The 22,809-nt window shown below is 39.5% G+C and overlaps 3 protein-coding genes and 1 pseudogene across 3 annotated transcripts; 3 read left to right on the top strand and 1 right to left on the bottom strand.

Annotated features, from left to right (window-relative positions):
• The first annotated feature begins 316 nt into the window (after nucleotides 1–316).
• LOC116265333 (60S ribosomal protein L37-3-like) lies at nucleotides 317–1,279 on the top strand. Its single transcript, XM_031645881.2, has 4 exons — nucleotides 317–396; nucleotides 474–609; nucleotides 837–938; nucleotides 1,029–1,279. Exons 1-4 carry the CDS (start codon nucleotides 394–396, stop codon nucleotides 1,073–1,075), a joined length of 288 nt encoding a protein of 95 aa, XP_031501741.1. The 5' UTR covers nucleotides 317–393; the 3' UTR covers nucleotides 1,076–1,279.
• Nucleotides 1,280–5,136: 3,857 nt separating this feature from the next.
• Nucleotides 5,137–5,923, top strand: LOC116265332 (mitochondrial import receptor subunit TOM9-2-like). Its single transcript, XM_031645880.1, has one exon. It carries the CDS (start codon nucleotides 5,194–5,196, stop codon nucleotides 5,497–5,499), a length of 306 nt encoding a protein of 101 aa, XP_031501740.1. The 5' UTR covers nucleotides 5,137–5,193; the 3' UTR covers nucleotides 5,500–5,923.
• A 4,624-nt stretch (nucleotides 5,924–10,547) lies between these two features.
• LOC116266019 (mitochondrial import receptor subunit TOM9-2-like) lies at nucleotides 10,548–11,176 on the top strand (annotated as a pseudogene).
• Nucleotides 11,177–18,912: 7,736 nt separating this feature from the next.
• On the bottom strand, nucleotides 18,913–20,654 carry LOC116265368 (plasmodesmata-located protein 2). Its single transcript, XM_031645935.2, has 3 exons — nucleotides 19,682–20,654; nucleotides 19,414–19,536; nucleotides 18,913–19,281 (listed from the first exon to the last, which is right to left on the bottom strand). The coding sequence occupies exons 1-3, from the start codon at nucleotides 20,436–20,438 to the stop codon at nucleotides 19,274–19,276; spliced, it is 888 nt and encodes a 295-aa protein (XP_031501795.1). The 5' UTR covers nucleotides 20,439–20,654; the 3' UTR covers nucleotides 18,913–19,273.
• Nucleotides 20,655–22,809: the final 2,155 nt, after the last annotated feature.

Here is a 22,809-nt window from a genome sequence, read left to right as displayed (position 1 = left end):
CCCTTTTTATCATTATAAAATTACTCTTTTTTTTTTTACCTTAGTCAGGGTATTTTGGTCATTACACACCCATGTGTTTAATTTTTTATAGACATAGTTGTGCTCATGTATCATGTACTTAAACTCGACTCATTTATAAATTTGAGTTTTAATTTAAATTTTTGTAATGACACCAGAGTCAAATTGAAAGAAAATTATAAAGCCCGTAAAACAACAAGGCCCTTTTTGATGGTAAAATCAAGGGAAAGCACCTATCTGAATAATCCAAAAATTTTAGAACTTAAAAGGTAAAATGAGATCTCAAAAAAACCCTCTCTAGGGTTTCTGGGAACTCCCTTATCTTTCCCTCCATCCTTCTCCCGGTATCACTCGAAGGCGCGGTCATCAGGAGAAATGGTACTCTCTCTCCCTCCTTCTCCTCCCTTCTCTTCCTCTCTGAATTTCTGATTTTGCTGGATTGGGAAAATTTGTAGGGTAAGGGAACGGGGAGCTTCGGTAAGAGGAGGAACAAGACCCATACCCTCTGCGTGAGATGCGGTCGCCGGAGTTTCCATCTCCAGAAGAGCCGCTGCGGTTCATGCGGCTATCCCTCCGCCCGGATCCGCAAGTGTGAGTTACTTCTTCTACCATTTTTTTCTTTCTCCTTCTTGTTTCGTTTGATTCGATGTTGAGTTCATTTCACGGCTTCAATTCTTATTCGTCTTGATGGAAGTGCCGATTTGAAGAGCTTCGATAGATAGGCAATGGCTGCGGTGGGCACACGCGATTATTATTATTGTTGTTGCTGTTGTTGTTGTTGTTGTTTTGTATTAATTTTGACGTGTTGCGCTCGGTAGATAACTGGAGCGTGAAGGCGATTAGGAGGAAGACGACTGGGACGGGCCGCATGCGGTACTTGCGTCACATGCCTCGTCGGTTCAAGAGCAATTTTAGAGAAGGCAAGTCTTCATCGCGTTTTTGTTGTTGTCTCTCGAGCGAAATGCTGATGTTCTCTGAACGGTTTGCTGTTTTTCCATTTGTGTCTTTAGGAACCGAAGCGGCTCCAAGGAAGAGGGCAAGTACTGCATCATCTTAGGGAGGGTCTATTTACTTCAAGGGACAGCAGAAAGTCGTGATGTTATTCTCATTATGCTTTCAATTTTGTGTCTTTCGTTTCCCTCGTTATGTGGACAAAAGGCTATTCCATGAGTTGTTGACCGCGTTAGAAATATTGAAATTTTTGTATGAGACTTCAGTTTTGAGATGGTCACGTTCTATTGAAATATCATGTTTTTCTCAAGCATCGCTTGTTTAGAGTTCCCTACCATCAAAACGTCCCTTAGTGACTTTTCTCGTCTTGCCTACATAGGCTACTACTCCAACTTTGAATGCTGTTTTCTGCCATCCATGGTTATCAATAAGAAGACACGTACACATTTATATCTCCTGGTTGATATTCTAGAAATCTCTTCTTTCTATTTGGGTTGGAGTTAATCGAAATTTTCTTTCGGTATCCTTGTTCTATTAAGCTCACCTTTTTCAAGATGAGCAATTATGGAGGAGTATGGCTGTTGATTTAGGTAAACTTGGTATGTTGGCCACTTGTAGGAAGTGAGATGCATGTCTCAACTGGGAAAATATTATGGAGAAGCGTTTGTTCGTTCTCCGGTCCATTTTGGCTTTCCTTGGGAGCTAAAATAGTTGAGTTGTGATATCCAAGTGAAATGCTACAACTTTTTGACTGTATCCTGTCAACTGCAAGGTGCTTGCAGTACATCTTTATGTGAAATTGGCTGTATCCCTATCTCCTTGATTGCTTGTGAGTTCCTTAAAATCTGAGGAACTTGTGATGCTTGGATACTATAATTAAAGAGTGGAGTTGACTGGATTTGGCATTATCTACTGTTGTCAGTGATTATGGGAACAAAAGAAAATACCGACCTGATGTATACTTAGTCATAAAATTTACAAACATACTAAGTTTTAGTATTGCCACATGTCTTGAACATTGTTGATAAATGTCGAGGAAAACTTGTTCAAAAATTCTGATTAAAAGATGCTTATGTACATAATATTATGCTCATAGAGGAAGTAAACTACGGATCATACCTTTTTCCCCACATATTTGCCATATATCATTTCTTTTGTAGTTGCTTATTCTTTCATTCGTATATCTTCTTAGCCCATAGGTTGTTGCCGGTTTATCTCTTTGGACTACAGAAGGATAATTATTATGCCGCTATTATGAACGCTCCCTTTGATCCCCAGTATGGTTATGTTCTTAGCCTCAAGACCTACTGGATGCTTGTCTTTTAAAATGTTCACTCTGTTGAAGTGCACCGAAACAAGATGAGTTTCTAGAATTGTTCTGTTATATGAGATGATGCAATGGGACAAGTGTGTTAAGCTGAATATTGAACATCAAAAGGAGTTGGTTGCCTTTACTATTGACATTACTTATTAGATCAAGTTTTACTATAACTTTAGAATAGCTTGACGTGGTTATTTGCTTAACATATGATGAGAAGTCACCGTTAAAGGTAGCGAGCAGGTGGCAAGGGAATGCGAAGACTACGGGGTCAAGTTTCAACCCTCTGATATGCTGTTTCTTTGAGCTTTCATTACGTGGTCCTGAGTTTCAACCCTCTGCTATGCTGTTTCTCTGAACTTTCATTACCTGGTCCTAAGTTTCAACCCTCTGCTATGCTGTTTCTTTGAGCTATCATTACGTGGTCTTTATAAAGCTTCGTGGTTGGAAACCTTCTGCTGTGCAGTTGCCCGAGCTTTCTCTTGGTTTTGTCCTCGCAGATCTTGGTGGTCTGAGTTCACACTTGTTGTCATAGTAACATGAAATGTGAGCTTGGGCAGTATTTGGAAAATGAAGGAACTTCTTGTGATTGTTGGCAGTTGCGAAGCTAGAAATCTAGGCAAGGGACCAGTTGGGCTAGTAGGTCAGGAGGGGGTGGTATTTCCCCTGGCCTCAATGTGGCTATATATGGCCATCCCCGAACAGTTTTATGTTGATCTGAAAATCACCCTTTATCCTTACTAATGCGGTCAGGACAATTCAGCGAAATTCTGTATGTATTTTTTCTATTTTATTCGTGGAAGATAAGCGGAATAATGAGGAGCGTAAGACACTTGAGTTGCATCCTCGAAGAATTCAACCATTCCACCATCAATTTCGCCAGTTTGATTGGATTGCTTCGTTTTATTTTATATTTGTACTGGCTTTATGGTTGGCTAGAAGTACCGGAAGAATATGCTGGTTAAATTTATTGGTTTTACAATTTAAACAGTTCAACTTGAACGACCCATCGAGGCTTGGTCCGATACAGTACCTGGAGAACTAGGTATTTTTTGGTTTTATTTGCCACATTTACTTCATAATTTTCTGCAAATCATATAATTTTATTTCTGAGAAACCAGATCCTGTGACCTGAATGATGGAATTCCGCTGCTTGGGGGAACAGACACCAAGGATAGCGTGAATCATTTCCTTTCTCCGGGCACAGGAATTTAACGTAAAGGACATCGTAGTGGAAAGAATATTGCTCCTTTGGTGAATCTTGTGCTACCCATTTTCATTCTAATATAGCTTGTTGCTTTTATTTGGTTATCCTCGTGGGAGTTTAAGTCACATCACGTCGTCACGGCTTTACCGCACAAAGTAGGCATAAGGGTGTGTAGGATGTGAACAACTATGCTGTTAAATATGTAATTTACAGGTTCCCTTCTCCAACATGGTTGTTCAATAGGTGATTGCTTGCTCAATGGGGTACCAAGGTGCGCTTGTTGTTTGATATGGTGAGTTGGTTTTGGTTACTTTTATCCACTTCCCATGGTAAACTAATACTATTTGCACTCGACGCGTGGACCCGTGGTCGGTCTCTAACGAGGTGTTGACTCATTTGTTGTGAGATTTAGACGATAATAAAACAAGGCACGATCTTTAGTGAGGCATTTTCCCAAGTCCAAGTTGATTAAGCAATTGAAAATATCGAAATCCTGTGACTATGAAGGGCATCACTCTGTTTTTCATTTTCCCTCTTTTTCAGAATTATTATCTTTCAGTTTTTAAAGTTATTTTGATCTGTCAATATTTCAAATAAAATTATTGAAGAATATATAGCAGCAACTAGATAAATATCCCAATGTGGTTTGCTAATCAGTCACATTATACGACGACTTATTTGTTGCCAATCGGAGTTCGGTATACATGCCGCATATTGCCTGCTCACCGATACGGCGTATCAGTCGATATGCATAGGGCTATACATATTTTTCGATTAAGATAGTTTAAGATATTTTAAGTTATTTTAAAATAGAAAAATGCAGTCATGTATGGGCAAGGAGCCAATAAGTATGGGCCAATAGTGAATGCTTCATCTGAATTGGGTTATCATATTCGGACTCAGACGACAAAAAAAAAAAATCACCAAGTTCAAACTGATTTGTTTACAATTAGATGTAGGTATTAATCAGAATCGGATTCTGATATGTTGCAAATGCAAATATTAGTACATCAGTTTATTAATGAAGATTACTTTTGTTTAAAAAGAATCCGGTCGACACCGTCTGCAGACTAGGGAAATTCGGGGACTACATTTTAAATTTAAAATTTCAAGAATGCTCCCGCTTTTGATTTTCTAGAACAAGCCTCATTTAAGTTAGCAGTCACCAAATAAAGGTTGCATAACACTAAGTTAGTGATGTTTTTTCTTAAACTCAAATTTGTTTTTGAACTTATAACAATCTCAAGGGGAGTAGCATATTTGAATTCTGTCGGTGCTATTTTTTTGAACTGTTAAATATGAGATCCCAACACTCAAGTTGAAGGGTGCATCATACTCCACCAAAGAACATAAGTAATAGAACATATCTTTTTTTAATACTGTACTTGTGCTCACCTGAAATTTGGAAAAGCATAAAACTTTCATGGGTTTAGACGTACAATAAGTGAACTTGAACCCATAGAAATTAAGGCAATTTGACTGTTGTCCATGGAAGTAAGGCAATGGTTGGTCCTGAAACCAAAACTTAAAAAAAAAAAAAAAAAAAAAAAAAAAAAAAAAAAAAAATCGAACTGGATTCTGGACATTGGGTTCGGTTTGATAATAAAAACGATTGAACCATCGGAGACGCGGTCGGCGCCCTAAAACGACCCGAGGGAGGAAGAGGAGGAGGTGACGAGGTGTAGCGGTTCAGGAGGTGATGGCGCTCAATCGGCGGGGAGGAGGAGGGGACCCAGACGAGGGGGTGGTGGCGAGAGTATCTAGCTCGATCCAGCAGTCGCTGATTTTTCAGAAGGGCAGGGAAGCGGCGTCGGCGACGGCTGTCTGCGGCCTCAAGCTCCTGCGCAGCACCGGCAAAGCCGCCTGGATCGCCGGCACCACTTTCCTCGTGCTCGTCGTCCCGCTCATCATTGAGATGGATCGGGAGCAGCAGATGAACGAGCTCGAGATGCAGCAGGCCAGCCTTCTCGGCGCCCCTTCATCGATGATGCCCCAGCCCAAGTGATCAGTTCGACATTCACTGCCATTTCTTGCACACCGTCTTCTCTCTAGGATGTAGTACTTGACTGGAGTTTGCCTTTTGATTCAACAGCTGATGTTGGGGACCCTTGTTGGCTGGGGAAGGTCGATTTCGATTTGCCGGGATTTGGGTATCTAGGGTTTGGGGTTGAAGCCTTCGAGGGAATGCTGGTTTCGTGTGAGTCTTATTGGGTATAGTTGTTGAGTACTGTTTACCTGAATGACAGAAGTGTTTCTTTAAATCTCGGCTGCTTTCTGTAAAATTAGGATTTGGGTGTATACCTGTGCCTGTGCCCATTTCTGTGTTTTTTACTTGCTTGGTTTGTTCTTGTGGAAATCGTTTTATTTTTTGTTGAGGAAGTAAGTTCTTCTGCAGTTTATTATGGAAAAAATTACAGGGAGTTGCACTACATCATTCTGTTGCACTTCTACTAGCGCCTGTGGGCTGAGGAAAATTTCTGTAGCATAGCGTTGATACAGGTTCTTGGAAGCCGATAGTTGATTAGATAAGCAGAACATAATTAGTGCTAATTTGGCAATGTCGAATCATGTTTGGTTGTTTCGTTTAGTTATTGATACCATTTAATCTTTAGTTTGTGGCCGAACTGCCAATGGTTGCTTCGGCAAAACGAGTGAGACATTGTTTCTACCGATACCAACGATGTAAAAACACCTGAAACTGCAATCGCTGCCGTGTTTAGACACCGGAGACCGCCATGGCCGCAGGAATTCACAAATATTGATATGTTTGGGACTTCACCTGAAGTGACTTGGAGTATTGGACAGCCCATGGGGTAGCTCAATGCATGGGATGGTCTCCATGAACATGGTTGGCAGACGCAATCAAATTGGTGGCTTGGTGATTTGTCCAGAGTTGCCGAGGAAATGATTTAATGGCCTTGCTTGTTTGACTCATGCGAGCAGTCTGTGTGTCAAGCAGATATAATTGGCCTCAATCTATTGCTAAGTTTGGAACTGTAGTTGTCAAAAGCTTGATTTCTTCACCAAGTGAAAGTTTTTTGACTGACTTAGAGGGCGTAAATACCATTTCACAAGCTTTTAGATGAGTTTTGCCAAAACTCGTTTATGGCAAAAACTATTTTCCAAAAAACATTTAAGGAAAAAGGAGTGAATAATAGATTGCGAATCTGGTACACAAAAATTATAGATAGCCTAACGTTTAACGTTTAAAGTTACCATAATAAAGTAATAACGCATTATCAAGGCTATACTTTTTAACCAAACTATATCCCGAAACACTTTCTTTTATACTTCCTGCCACCAAAATCAGGATATTTTGAAAATTCAGCCCATATTTAAGGATGTCAAAGATCTGATTCGCATATGTAAAATATTTAGGAATGTAAAAAATGCAGCCCATATATAAACCGACTATATGGTTCATTGGATGTTCACATATTCGAAATCGATACAAATGAAGAAAAGTTTGCACACTGTCTAAATACAACTTTAAAAAATGAAAATCCAAATATGACTCGGATCTGACTTTTAAATTTACGAATAATTTCAAACGTAACTTTTAAACAAACAACTGAATCCGAACCGCATAAGATACGTTAATGGTTAACTTTTCAAAATGTATGAATTTGAATATTAGATATTTATTTAAGACCGAATGATAAAGGGATCAAATATTTATCTAAAACCAAATCTGATTGAATGCCATTCCTAAATGTCAATGCAACTTCTTAGAAAATTGAAGCCGATCAGTGAGAGAGAGAGCTCACAGCCTCAAATCCTTGTATCATATAAGGTGTTTTCTATGTGGTATAGGTGAAACTTTGGCATTTATATCTTTTCATCAAGTCTTAGATCAAAGATATTGAAGAAAGAAGTATATACTATATAGTTATAAGAGATTCATCCTTAAATTGAGCCATATACAATAAATGAGAGCAACCAATAATTGCTGTATAGGTTAGAGTATTTTCCCAAAATGTCAAATGCATTTAAGTATTAGATTTCGAATCGCTTTAGGTTCCAAATTACAATGGAATCCTTAAAAACTAAGGTGTATGCTGATATGGATCAAACTATACCCTGAATTTATGTTAGCCGCACTGATATTTCATATGGTTTGGACAGACCAATCCTAATATAAATATTGCTTTCATGCACAGAGTTTTACACTATTATACTCAAATTTCGATTTGGATATATAAATTTGGACTCAGATATCCGCTTTTATTTATGTTTACTGTCTGGTAGGATTTCAAACATAAAAGTTGGACAAGGATCATATTCAGAATTCAAATTTAGAAGTCGGATTATTCAGGTTCATATCAATTGTTATCAATCAACTCATATTTCCTAGCAAAATAGTGCTTAAAATGTCAAATATGTATGAAATATGGCTTGTATGTATCAGGTTCACCTAAATTTTGAAGGAAATTAGGGTTTTAGTGTGTGGCACGACTTCCGAGATGAAATTTAGTCCTATATCTATTTCGAAGGAAAGTTCCCTCCGGCGGGAAGTTATAAATAGAGAGGACGTGCGGGAGACCAAGGCAGCCAATTCCAAGGTGACGCGACCTTGGGTTAGAGTTTGAGAAACAAAAGAAAACCTCCAACCCAGAAAGAAGAAAAGGCTGGAGACGAATTATTGTGAAAGGCAAGTGAGAGAAAGTGGGAAATGAGGTTGTTTTATTTATTCTGTAAAGTTTAGTTTTGTCTATGTCGAAGGATTTGTGAAAGAAAGGGAAAAAGGAAATGGAGAAGGAAAAAGAGAAGCTGCAACAAGCAAAAATGTGAGTGGGGCTACCATTCTTCACAACTTGCCTAGTTTATGGTTTTGTATTATTTTTGACATATTTTTTTTTCTTTATGCCTGGCCAATATCTTTCTGCTAGCGGAGTTAGTATCTTCCTTCTTCTCTTTTCCTTTATTATTGTGTTGCTAAACAGTGGTGTTGGAACTGAGGAGATGAAGTTCATCTACTGGTAATCCCAACTTTCTTCTTTCCATTTTTTTGGAAGAATAGAAAATATTAACGTCAATACGCACCTCAATTTGACGAGGGCAGCCAATTTTTCAAACAGTTAAAATGTCGGCATGCGCCAACAGTAAACAGATTGAAGGACAGTTTCTTTCTTTTCCCTGTCTTCAAGGCCCTTATTAGGGCACAAAAGAAGGTCATCAACTTGGAAGAAAGATGATGATAAATTGGCATCAACTTGGAAGAAAGATGATGATAAATTGGCATACTTAAGGGACCGTTTTATACCCATAACTGATTGTTACTGTCCAGTGGTTTTGCCCAAAAGATTGGGATAGATTCATGGTACACTATGTTACAAGGTAACATGAATCTACCATAGTTTTTGAACAGTTTCACTAAATAATAACAATTTATTACTGGTGCCAAACAGCTACTAAGATATGAAAAAGAGCTAAAAATTCAATCATTGTTCAAATTTTCAAAAATTAGCCTCTTGCTGCAAAAAATTCAGTCATTCTAAAGAATGAGCTAATTCGTGCCTTTTGAACATTGAGCAAGAACCCTATCAAGAGGATAATTCATCATCACCTTCCTTCTAGGTTGATGGCCTTCTTGGTGCTGTAAGGCTAAGGGCCTTGAACCCAGATTAAAAAGATATGACAGAGAAAGAAAGAGACTGCCCTTTCTTCTATGTTTACTGTTGGCGCATGTCGACATTTTAACTGTTTGAGAAATTGGCTGTCTTCATCAAAAGTATATATTGATGTTAGTAATAGGCTGAATCCCACCACAACAAAGAGAAGAGGGAAGAGACTAATTCCATTAACTGAAAGATACAGGCCAGAAGGAATATGTCAATAACGATACAAAACCATAAACTAGGCAAGTTGTGAAGAATTTGCTTGTTCCAACTTCTCTTTTCCTTTTTTTCTCCCCTTTTCTTCGCAATTCAGTTCAACCTATAGACAAAACTTTGCAAAAGAAATAAAACATCCTCATTTCCTACTTTCTCTCATTTGCCTTTCACAATAATTCGTCTCCAGCCCTTTGTTTCATCAAAGGACTCAATGATTTTCTGTCTTAGGAGGAAGAGGACACCGTTAAATTGAGCACAAAGGAGCTGTTAGATCGCCGAAGCAGAGAGTTTGATCGGAAATTTCTACAAGCAGTTTTCAGGTGTGCAGGGGAAACCCGCCACTTAGCGGAAAGTTACAAGCTGAAAGTCACAAGCGAAAAGTCGGAGCTCCCACCCAACCTCTGGACTCACTCATTGTGCAACCCTAATTATAGTTACATTGGACTGTATTGGACTTGATGGCATATATATATTTTTTTAATAACAAAAAGGGATCATTGGGCTAAAATTTCAGCATTCTCAAATATTGCAAGAGGTCTCTTGAGGGCTACCTGAGTAATTAATTAATCTAGATTTGAAAGCCATGGATCAGATGTATATCTAAGCCAGACATGCTTTTACCGGTGTAAGAAAAGATCCGTGGTAAAATTCATGGTTCATCAAACTAAAGATCTTAGGTCAGACTTAAGATCCATACTTAAGATTGTTATTTTACTTTTTTGTATTGAAAAAAGGTATGATTTAAGACCAGAAAGGGGAGAATCAAATCTTAAATCAATGATTTTCAAATCCTAAAGATCTCAAATCCGAAGCTATCAAACGCCTCGATCCACCGTTTTCTTTGGCATCTTAAAAAATAGTGATAAAAATATTGCCAGTTTGAAAATCTATTTAATCTGAATTGGATTATCATATTCGGATTCAAACGAGAATCATATATTACCAAGTCGGACTAAATTTTCTATAATCAGGTATAGTCGGCTTCTAATCCAACGCAAATGCAAAATGGTTGCTAACATCCGTTTCATTAAACGGAGATCTGGTTTTGTTTAAAAGAATCCAGCCGATGGGAAGGGGGAAATAATTTTACAAAGAGGATTCTTTCAGGAATTATGGGAGAAAGTTTGGTCTTGAAACGAGTATTTCTGAATACGAACTCGACATTTGGGTTCGGTTCGATGATCAAAATAACCGAACCGTTGATTGGAAACGCAGTCGGTGCCCTAAAACGAGCTCGGGGAGGAGGAAGAGAGCCAGGGGCGTAGAAGGAGAGGAGGAGATGGCGCTCAATCGGTGGGGAGGAGGAGCGGACCCAAACGAAGGGGTGGTGGCGAGAGTGTCAAGCTCGATCCAGCAGTCGCCGATTTTCAGAAGGGGAAGGAAGCGGCGTCGGCGACGGCAGTCTGCGGTCTGAAGCTCCTGCGCAGCACCGGCAAAGCCGCCTGGATCGCCGGCACTACTTTCCTCGTGATCGTCGTCCCGCTCATCATCGAGATGGATCGGGAGCAGCAGATGAACGAGCTCGAGTTGCAGCAGGCCAGCCTTCTTGGCGCCCCTTCCTCGATGATGCCCCCGCCCAAGTGATCACTTCGACCTCACTGCCTTTCCTTGCTCTCTGTCTTCTTCGTAGTTTCTAGGATGCAGTTCTTGACTTTGTTGTCTTTCTTATGGAGTTTGCCCTTTGATTTCATGGCTGATGGGGACCCCCTTTTGATCATCCGGGATTTGGGTCTCAACATTTTGGGGTTTATGCCTTCGAGGGAGTTACGGGGTTTGGAGTGAGTCTTGTTGGGTATAATTGTTCTGTTGTTTACTCGAATGAAAATAATTTACTTGTTTTTCTTTAAATATCGATTGCTTTCTGCGGAATCAGGGTGTTGATGTATAATTGTGTATTATGTTGATTGTTACCTGCTTGGTTTGTTTGTGTTGAATCATTTTTATTTGCTATGAAGGAAGAAGTTCTTCATCATTTTATTATTAACAAAACTATAGGGAATTGCACTAAATTACTCTGTTTCACTTTAGCAGCGAAATTTCTGTAGCTTAGTGTTGATGCAGGGTCTTCTAAGCTAACGTTCTGTTAAGAGAAAACCAATTACAAATTTTCTACCATCGTCAACGATCTTAAAGCACCTGAAACTGGATCTGCTGCCATAATCAGTTAACAGAAAGCACCATCACTGCAGAAATTCCAACACATTGATATCCTAGGGACTTTTTCTGGGGTGATTTGGATAACCCATCTTCCATATGCATATCAATCTGCCAGAATAGCTCGATGTATGAGAGAGCATCCATGAGCGTAGTTGGCAGACTCAATTTGGCGGCTTGGTGGTGTATCCGGAGTTGCCTAGGAAATGATTTGCCAGCTTGCGCTTCACCATGTTTAGCCAAAGCTCAGCTGAAACACGGCCATACTTATTTTGATTGACATGAATTTTTGGCCTCAATCTCTGCAACACTCGAATGGGAATTGTCAAAACTTGGGTAGCTCCACCAAATGAGAGTTTTGATTTAGAGTTGCAAGCTATGCCAGTTATAATAACTTAGGCAGTTACAATTTAAAAGCATAAATTCATAAGTTTTGTAGTTGAGAGAAGCTAGAGTTCTGAAACTTTTGTGTTGGACTGGGGACCGAGAGCCATCTAGTTCGTTCTTTGCTTTTGCGGATTTAGTGCATGAATGGAAACAAAATTCAAGTTAATGTTATGGGAGGAACTTGCTTTTCCTTTAAACGATTATGTTTGAGGAAAAAGAACACAAAAAATTTGAGCGACCTGAGTTGCCTGTATTTACTTGCTGAACTATGAGTAGGGACTCAACTAATTCTTCCCCAAGCTACAGGATTTCTGTCTACAGATCTAAGATGAAAGAGGTGGCTATTCTTTGTATTAGAGAACCCAATTAATCTGTTCAAGCAACCTATGAAGACATACTTGATCAAACCAAGTGATTGGACGGTAGATTCTTGGAGGAGACCACATGGTTCGGTGGAATTTCATAAAGAATATAATCGGTGAGCCAACTGTAGTTTTACGCTTCGATGACGGGCTTCCGTTGCGAATTTTGTGCACTATCCAATTTTAATGTTCTTGAGTTGCTTCGCTGCAAGTCTACGTTTCAATTGCTTCGTATTTGTGTGTGTGTGTGTGTGCTCATATGCACAATACAATCAATGTGTTGACCCAAATTTCTGGGTTCCATATGAGACCCTGAAATAAATTATAACAGAGTTGCTTCTTCTTTGTTCCAAATCGTCAGATCCGTTTTTTTATTTGTGATTTAATAAATTACATGCATAAGGTTGCACTCCATGTGCTGAAGCATAGATGCTTCAAATGCAAGCATTAAACACACATTCTAAATTCATGTTCATAGAAAGGGGAAGCAGGCTTCAGAGTAAATATGCAAGGTGGTATGGTGCATCTTTGTTGAAAAGGAAAAGGTTCTTGATCTCCCATTTTTCTGTGTTTGAATGCTTCTTCTCGCTAATTTCCCTGCATCACACTTATCTGATTGCTTAGGTTAGAAATATGGTTCCACTTAATAATCAATTCGAGAGGCAATTCAGGCTACAGTCAAATCCCGATCCAAATTTGATTTGGTTTTCAGCTTTGAACACATGAAGCGAGTTGGTCCAATTACCCACCCACACATTGGTATAGCTTTAGCTGATCCACTATCATTCAATAAACAGTGAAATTCTCTAAAAACTTGAGAGATGGAGAGCCCATTGTTTCAAATCTTTGTGTTCATATAGGGTGTTTTCCATTTGGTTCAAGTGGAATTTGGATCTTCTAATTCTTTTCGAGAGGCTCTGAACAAGGATATTAATGAAGTATACACTACACTCAAAATAACCTAAAGGAAATTATATTCATCCTTAAATTGACCTGTCAATAATAAATGTGAGTAACAAAAACTGACTCTATATGTCAAAACACTTGTTCTAAAACTGACTTTATATGGTCGAAGCCCCCACCCAATCTCTCATCTTCTCAAGGTACATGACGTAGCAGGACAGAGAGTTGAAGCCCCTGAAGATTCAAACACCTTGGGAATGAATAAATGCTCTTCAGATGTGTAAAGGAAAGATGAAGTTCGCACAACTCATAAAGTTACGTTTAAAATTACAAAAGATCTGCTGGAAATTAACGGAAACATCATTCTGATAAAGAAGGTAAGATTTGTTTATCTGCCGTGGGAAGTAATACTTTCAATCTCGTTCTCCAAACATAAAAAAGGCTGAGTATTGAAGAAAAAATGTTCCACCAAAAGGCACAACCTTTAATGCAAAGAACTTACAATCTAGTTAAAAAATAAAAAATAGCTACTTTTTGGGTACATACTTGGAACCTTAGTTTGAATGTGTCTTAATCTCGATTCGAGTTTGAAGTTAATTAAATTCAAACTCCAAATTAAGTAAATGTCACCGGTCGCATAGATGTGATCAGAGTTTACTAAAAGCAAATAGCATTCTTCATTTCCATCTATAAGACACTGCTCAATATTCCAGCTCTGCGAAACCGGAAGCCCCGGACTTTCTACTTTTGATCTTGGAGAAGGAGGCCGGAAAACCGGAAACCGGACCTGAAGGCACAGCCTTCTGGCCTAGCCTGGAAGAGGGACCAGAGCATAAACTTTTAGATTCACCAAGGGTTTACCAAAATTTCCTACTTGTGCAAGTTTGCCATTTTCCCAGATCCGTTTGATCTCGTGTTTGCTGCTATTTTTAACTTTGTCGGTGCCCCCTCTAGTGCTTTCCCTACCTTTTGAATACTTACTTGTTCTTTTAGATTTCATCCATAAGCTATGGGCTATTGACATATGCATGCCCACTTAACTGGCAGTATTCTTTCCTCTGAATAGCTACCAACGTCTGTTCATGTATTATGCTTCACCATTTCAGGTAAGATGCTCTTTCACGAGGTATGGCGTCGAATCAAAAGCGCATCTAACCTGAAATGCTGAAGCAAATATGTGAATGGAAGGTAGCAGCTATTAAGCATACAAAAAATGTAGCCAATCAAGTGGGCATCCATATGTCAACAGCCTATGGTTTATGGAGGAAAACAAAAAGAACTACCAAGTATTTTAAGTGAGCAGGAGGAGTATTTTCTCGCCTAAAGGTGAACAGAAACTCCCGCCAAATCCTTCATTCCCATAGGATACAAAGCTTGCTTTCTGTGCCTCGATTAATAGCCAAGTATTCAAAAGGTTGAGAAAGCACCGGGAGGGATACTGACAAAATTAAAAACAGCATCAAACATGCAATCAAAGCACCATTCCTGGGGAAAATGGCAAACTTGCACAAGCACTAAATAAGAAATTTTGTGAAGATAAGACTTTATTATCTGTTCCATCTTCCAGTCTAGGCAAGAAGGTCTTCAAGTGGTTTCCTGTTTTCCTGCCAAATAAGTTTTCTCCAACTAAACGTCAGTTGAAAATACTGGGTCAGATTCATGAACAGTTCTTCAAATAGTTCACATTGAATGTACCTTAATTTCTGGGGTAGATTCATGAAACACTCACAGAGTATTCCTCATGCCAAATGGCCCCAAAAGATAGTGAAATTTGTAATGCATTAGGGGACACTGACAAAGTCATAAATAGCATCAAACCCACGATCAAACCAAGCCGCTATCCCTGGGAAAATGACAAACTTACTCAAACACTAAATAGGAATTTTTTTGTGAACACCTTTTGAGGCTAAGACTTTATTCTCTGGTCCACCATCCCGTCTCTCAAATCTCAACATATTGGCTGGTACTGAAGCTGATTATTGGACCACATGCAGATCCCTTATATCAAAATCAGACCCAGTTTTGGCACAACAATTTGGGTTTAGAACAGATGTGAAAGTAGTACACCAACCCAGAACTATTCTATCGAATTTGGATACCAGATATCCATTTAAAATGAATAACTAGGACATGCTATAGAAATGTCTGGTTCCACCTTGGACCCAGTAGATCCAAATCCAGGTCGCGTCTCCTGCCTGGATTCATATACAGGCTTGGGGTGCTGGATAGTCCAAATCGCATTTACTCTTCACTAGATTTCCAAGTGGATGAAATCCGAAATGTACAAAGAAGGCTTGATTTCGCTTATATTTAATCTATAATATTAGTGGTGTTTGTCTTCTTCCTTCACTCTTCACGTGCTTCTGGTTTGTATTTCTTCAAATTCGAATCGGCGGGAGGACCCACCGGAGCCCAAGAGGCCCTGTGGCAGACACCTACCACCTCCAGCCGGACTCCATGAATGGATTCTCTCGGAGCTGCGTCGAGACAAAGAAGCTGCAGTCTGTTCTTGCGCCCTTTGCTGTCATGAGATTGCGGCACGGCGTTTGATAGATTCCAAGGGGAATTCGAGTCTGCCTCGAGTTTGGGAAATGGTTTCCCTGCCCGGGGCTTTCGAGGCCGGAATCCAAACGCCGGTGAAGGAATTCCGAGGTGGGAATCTGCCCTTTTAAGGACATTTACAAAAGACAAACGTCAATGCGATGCCTTTGAAAATCGAGGGCACCTTTCTTGTAATGCTCACGGATTGTCTTTTTATTTATTAATCTGAAATTGCAGCACCAGATGCTCCATTACTTCCAATACGTAGAAAGGACCCGACAACATTTAAAAAAAAGAAAAAAAAAACTTAAAGTAAATAGAAGATACTATCCATTAAAAAATTCCTAGGCAGAAGCTTTACTTGGAGCCAATCCATATCTGTTTAGTCAGATTTGGTAGTAAAACTCGGATGCGAATCAGTGTTTGTGGCTAAAGATGCAGATTTTGATGCATGTAAATGCTGGATATAGTTAACATGTTGAGGCCAGTTGGATCTGGATTTAGTTTTTAATATGATTTTGAAACCGACCCATCTATCTATGTAGAATGTAAACATTGAAATGCCGACAATTATTACCACATTTTGTTTGGTAATAGTTTTATGAATCCGCTTCATTTTTAAAAGATACATCCACATAACACTTCCTTTCGAAAAATAAAATAATTTTTATCAATAAACACCCCCTTTAGGACCTCGAATGGAGTTGGACGGAAACTGGGTATAGCTAAGTGGTGGTTTTCCAAAGGCAAAACCACCTCCTTCTCTTACCCCCCAAGGTTCAGTGCTGCTTTGGGACGTAAGTGATTCCACGGTACACCCGTCAACTTGAATTATAGTATGGAAAAGTAACACTCATGGGAACACCAAACTAAGGACATGTTATCAGTGCCACACTTAGGTCGAGCAGCTATGCTACGTCCCTTAATGTTAGGTTAAAAAAAATGACCAGATTCTGGTCTTAGGCCCGACTCGTTCACAACCCTAATTGAATGAGACAGGCATGAAGTGGATGTATAACACTTTCTCATGCACTTTCACACTATTATTTTATAAAGACAATTGCTGCCAGGAAGAGAACGCGGTGTTCACAGGACACCGTGTCCTGTTCTGCTATTCCTCCAATAGAATGGAGACCATTGCTCACACAGACACAAAAAATTATCATTTTCATACTTATATTTGAAGAAAATTTTCTCATTTACATAACAGAAGAAAATTTTCTCATTTACATAATGGTGCCCTTTAAAAATCAAATTTTTTTATACCTAGTGCATTTTAACTTGAATTTTCTGGCTCTCCCCTTACCGTACGATGTCTAAATCCAAATCTAACATCCGATGCAATATTTAGAAGATTTTTTTTTTCTTTTAACGATCAAGTATTGTTTCTATATGTATTCTTTGCCTTGTTACACCAAAAGCCATGTATGTGTTCATTACAAGCTCATGAATCGGAATGTAATTCATTCACATGTTAACAAACTGAATGTAAATAATCTCAACTTTCATAAAATAACTATATATATATATATATATATATATAACTGAAATTTTCCTGCCATCTGTAGCATGCAACCCGATACATTGCCAAAAAAGTTATACAAGCATACAACAACTGCAGAATTACATTGTCAAAGAAATTTTGGATTTCCATCACCTATCTTTCTATCTTTTAATGTGCTCATACTTTTGCAGGCATAGTCCGAAGTTTTAAATGGCATGATGAACTTGAAAAAAAACAAAAAAAAGGTAAATTTTTAAAAATTTTAAAAAACTAAAAATTGAAATAAAATAAAATAAGTGAGAAACTAATAATACAAACATAAAAAATAAGCAGATTTGCAACAAATAAAAAATATAAAAAAAACTGTTTGGCATTAAAAATTTTTGAAAAAAGGAAAAAACGAAAAAACACATTAAAAACTAGTTAAAAACATGTTTTTTTTTTCATTTTTATTTTTTTTTCAAAAATTGGGGTTTTTTAAAAGTTTTAAACGGCCATTTAATTTATCACATTTTTTTTCGAGTTTCTTTTTTTTAAAACGCAATTTGCGCCACACTGCCAAGAAACACAGATTGAAATCATACGATGGCCATCAATTATATACATATTTTTAAATGAATAGACGTTATAATGGGTACTTTAGCGCAATACTACTTGTATTGAGATTTGAGAAGCAAGGGAGGAGACAAAGGTGGTGGGATGGCGAAAAGCTCTTTAGAGAGATTTGACAGATGACCAAACACGAGACGAGAGTACTGTTAGCTCTCAACCGTTGGATTTAAGCAGGCAAGGGCACGCTGGTTGTTTTCAAATATTCTAAATAAAATTTGGTAATTTTCCCCGCGATGCTTTTTGAAGAATCATATCCGGATCTCCAGCCCACGCTCCTGTGGGTCCGTGAGATTCAAATTATTGTTGAGAAAACAAAACTGCGGAAACATAGAACCAAGATGTTCAAAATTCGAACCCAACACTCTGACCTATTGCATTCCTGCCATCACTGCGACAACATTCCCCTTTGGCAAAAACTGTGTTGTGATTGACAATTCACTCCAAACATCTGAAGTCCATTCTTTTGTTACTCTAATCATAATCAACTGCCAATTATAATAATAACATGCTCTTATTATATTAAAAGGAAAAACTTGTATGACAGGCAATGTATCATATGATTCCTTCATCACCATTTATGTTATTTTATTTAAAACGAAGAACCCCTTTACAGCATCCAAAAAGAAGAAAATAATTTATTAAGAAGTCAGGAAAAAAGCCCCACATATCAGCGAGGCACCATAGTGCAGTAAATGGTGAGCTCCTGCGAATGGTCACAATTAAATAACGAGCTTCCTTTTCAGGGGAAAAGACAACCAACATACGAAAGGAGGAGCTAAATACATCTGATCAATCTTTTCCTCTCTTTTCGTATAATCTAAGCAACTAAGAAAGGTGGCAATCGGTTTCACACTAAGCTTTCTTAGTCTGGGAAGGAAGAACAGATTAAAAAATTTAAAATTTGAATGCTTTTTGCTGTGAAAAGACGGCCTTTAAGGCAGGTTGCAGTTGCGCCAATCTGTGCTATAAAAAGATGCTGCAATTTTAACTGCCACCTTGAGATTCAGTAGGTTGTATGATACAGCAATCTTCCATTTCGGAAGTTTTACCTCGATGGGCAAAACAAACGAATTACCACATACAAGAAAAGGCTAAAAACCAATTTTTACAGAGAGGAAAGAGAGAGAGAAGATGGATTCATATACATTAACAAGATTCTCAGGCCACAAAATTTGCAACACTTGTTATTGATGCCGCTCTCCGGAGAGAGTGAGACAACGGGGAACCCCAGATGTTCATCCACCCACTGAAATGAAAAAAGAAGCGTTTTCATTCTTCTCTGCTACTCTCTCCTCCCCCAACAACAAGATCTTCCAAAAGAATACAATCTACAATATATCAATCATTCCCCTAGTGCTTTTCATCAAATATAAATACCAAAACTTGTGCCCTTCAATCCTTTCTCTTCTCACTCTGTAATGAACCTGAGATGCCACAATTACACCTCAAAGTCCTCGGCGTCCCTTTCTCACCTTCCTCGTCTCAATAATCTGAAGAAACATGAATGCCCAAGAAATAAATGAAGAATTAAGAGATAAGGTTCTTATCACTAAAAAGTTGAAAATGAGATATCAAAAGCCAATGGGGAGAGAGACGTGCAGTCATATCCGAAATTTCCTCACCATCATGTTTCTTCCAGAGGGACCTGACAAAGCAAAGGCATACGAACACGAAGAACAGCAGAGCCGCACCCCCCACCACAATTGCCACCGTCTTCCCCGTCTGCTGCGCGTGGCCGGACGAACCTGAAAACCACCAAAAAAGTAAAGCCGTCAAACCCAAAAAAGCATCTGATAAGCTGTGTTCGGCTATGCGAACCAGGAAAAAGCCCCCCAAAAATGAAAGACAGCACTCCCACCCATCTTCAGAAAAAGGGATGAGCTTGTTCACCTCCTCCGGCGCCGTAGTTGCCGTATCCACCGGCGCCACCATCGGGGTAGTACGCGTATGTCGCGTAGCAACGAGAGAGGTAAACCTGGCCGGACTTCACCCCCCCGCAGCGATTCTCGATCTCCCGGAAGGCGGATTTCAAGCAGACGCCGCAGTCGGAGATGGAAAGATCGCCCTCGCACTGCCCCAGAGCATAGACACCGCCATCGTCGACGGTGTAGAAGCCGCTCCCACCCTGGATGCCGTTCTGCACGTCGGAGAAGGCCGCCTGCCGCATCTGGAGGAAGGTCGAATCTGTCACCCGCGAAGATGCGCACTTGGAGTAGAGCAGCTCAGTGCCGGACACCTGGTTGGGGTCGCCAGCGGTATACTGGAGGTAGCACCCCTGTAGCTGCACCCTCGCGGCGGTGGTCGGGCCGCAAAGGCGGTTGGCCTCTTCGGGGAGCCGCTTGACGCAGTCGGAGCAGTCCCCGTTGCTCAGGTCGCCGCGGCACTGGAAGAGGGCAGAGATGGCGTGGTCACCGGAGCCGGCGGAGGTCTTGTAGAAGCGGCTTTGGGAGGCCTGCGAGGTGAGGGTGCTGAAGAGTGAGGTGAGCGTCTGGTCGAACCCGCCATTCTTGGGGAATGTGGTGCTAGAGCAGCCCTGGTAGACGACCTCCAGCAGGTTTTGGGCGGCCTCGCCGGTGGGGAGGAGGAATGAGATGGCGGAGATGCAGAAGGCCAGGAGGACGACAGCTGCTGAAGTCGGGGGACCCATTAAATCATGATGGGGAAGGCAGTATACCGGCGAGGTGAGGCGGTATTCCGGGAGGGTTCCGCTGCCACTGGCCTAAGTGTGAACTGAGGGGAGGGGTTTGGAGACAGCAGAGCCTAGGGGTGAGGGTTTGGGGAGATGCAATGAGAGAGAGAGAGAGAGAGGCAGAGTTACAGAGAGGTGCTGTGCACTTGTGGCGCACTCTCAATTCTCTCTCTCTCTCTTAATTAATGTCCATATTGTACTTTTGTTTGCTCAAAGTACGATTATATCCTCAAAAATTTTGTCACTAAATGAATAATTCATAGCAAATTCAGTTATTCATGTAATCCACTTTTTCACGTATTTGAATAATACCGGTCTCCATTCTTTCAAAATTTTAATAAAATGGAAATCCGATGTCAAGGGACGACTAAGGCTTTAGGGTTTGCGTAAGGGCGAAAATGTCCATAAGAGCCATCAAGGACTGAAAGGAGCTTTGACCATTGATAGTAAAAGGCGTCGGTAGTCAAGACGTGCAATAAATTGGAGGAAATTGAATTCAAACGCTATATGCTCAAGATAATGCCCAAATAAAAAAAGGGTAAATATATATATATATATATATATATATATATATAGCATATAGCCCATTATCCATCTTTTTTCATCGGATGTGAAGCAAAGTATGGAGTAAAGAAAGAGAACGTTTTGATTGAGTTTTTCTAATAATGAAGGATTGAACATTCAACTAGAAGAGAGATAAAGTCGCCTATCAAAATTGTGACAGCAAATGTGTTGACAAGGTCTGATCCCTTCCTGCACATACATTATATATATATTGCCCCTATAGATTCCATGTTTGGTATTTTAAGCACTATTTCTGAACCCCAATGCCATTTATACCATTGGTTCATGATTAATATCTGTTGCAGTATTCAAGTTTGATTTGTAAAGACGCTAGATTCTCGGATGCTGAAATTCTCTTTTAAAAAAAAAAATATCATGTGGGGAAGCAAGAATTGTTCAGTACATTGGTTTTGAAAGAGGATATTCTTGTGCAGATACTTGGCCATAGTTAATCCCATTATTAAAGCGAATCACTGCTCTTTCTCTGCTGCGAAGAAAAAGGCCAGTTGCAAAGAATGAGCTCGTGAGCCTTCCTGTACTTTGGCAGCATCTCCTCACAAGGGCAGCCCATCCATCAAAGCATAAAAAGCATTGATACCATCTTATTAAATCCGCCATTGTTGGTTGTCTTAGCAATTTCGTTTTGCAGAATCGACTGAAAGGTTGGTCTGCCTTGCCAAGAATATGCAGTTGAAAGGCTCACTCAACAGAATCACGTTCGCTTCCCCTTTTTCTGCTCTTATGTTTTTCTAATCAAACCAATGGTTTAGATTCTGCTCTTCTTTCTTTTTTTTTTTTTGGTAGAATTTGATGTGCAGAGGTCACAAAAGGAGATCAATGTGGGACCTTCTTGAGAGCAGCAGTAAGAACAGAGCTGTCGATTATTGTTTTTTTTTTATATATATATAGTTGGTACATGTTCAGATATAAGTTATGTTTGTTACTTTATTAAAGATACAAGTTCAGTTTGTTTAAGCGAAGCAATATTAACGAAATTGATTGAGTTTATTTAATGTTTTTGCATTAGACATGCTAAGTTTCATGGAGGACGAACTTAGTTGTGACTTCACTTTATGTTAATTTGTCTTGCTTTTGAATCATATGAGTGAAAATTAAGTCATTTTACAAATTTTTTTTATGTTTAAAAGACAAGTTATGAGTCAACATAACCTGGTCCTAGTCGTCGAATTGACCCGCTGAGTCATGAGTCAAGAACAACCGAATCGAGTCCCAAGTCACTGAGTTTTACAACATTGGTCCACTCTGCAGCCTTAGGGTGCTATTCCAAAAGAAGGTCAAATTAACTATTAATTGGAATGATCCTTCTTCATCATAAGAAAGTAAAAGAAGAAAGGAACTACAAGATTTCTCTCTCTCTCTCTCTCTCTCTCTTTGCTTTTCTTTTTCTTTCATGAAAGTCTAGATTTTCCGGCGCAAAATTTCGCCGCCGATATTCCCTAAAGGAGATTTGGCATTTCTCATTCACCAAATTGTTGAAAGAATCCTTTGAATTCTTATGATCAGTAAGCATCGTGGAAAATCTGCGGAGCCCGTTAAGAAATGTTCGGTGTAAATAACGAAAGAATGAGTATCAGCTAATGAAATAACTTTTCTACTTCGACTTCTTCTCTGGCAATCATTCAGGCCCTTTTTAGTTGATAGTGGGCCTTAAAAGTTACAGGTTGGTCGATCTTCACTTTCCCTTTTTTTTTGCCATGTAATTTGAGGGGAACGGTGTGTCCTGATGTAGAAAAGGGATGTTGCG

Source organism: Nymphaea colorata, chromosome 12 (genome assembly GCF_008831285.2).
Source record: "Nymphaea colorata isolate Beijing-Zhang1983 chromosome 12, ASM883128v2, whole genome shotgun sequence".
Lineage (NCBI taxonomy): Eukaryota > Viridiplantae > Streptophyta > Magnoliopsida > Nymphaeales > Nymphaeaceae > Nymphaea > Nymphaea colorata.
The sequence above is the reverse complement of the archived record's forward strand: the minus strand, read 5'-3'. Positions and strand labels throughout refer to the sequence as shown.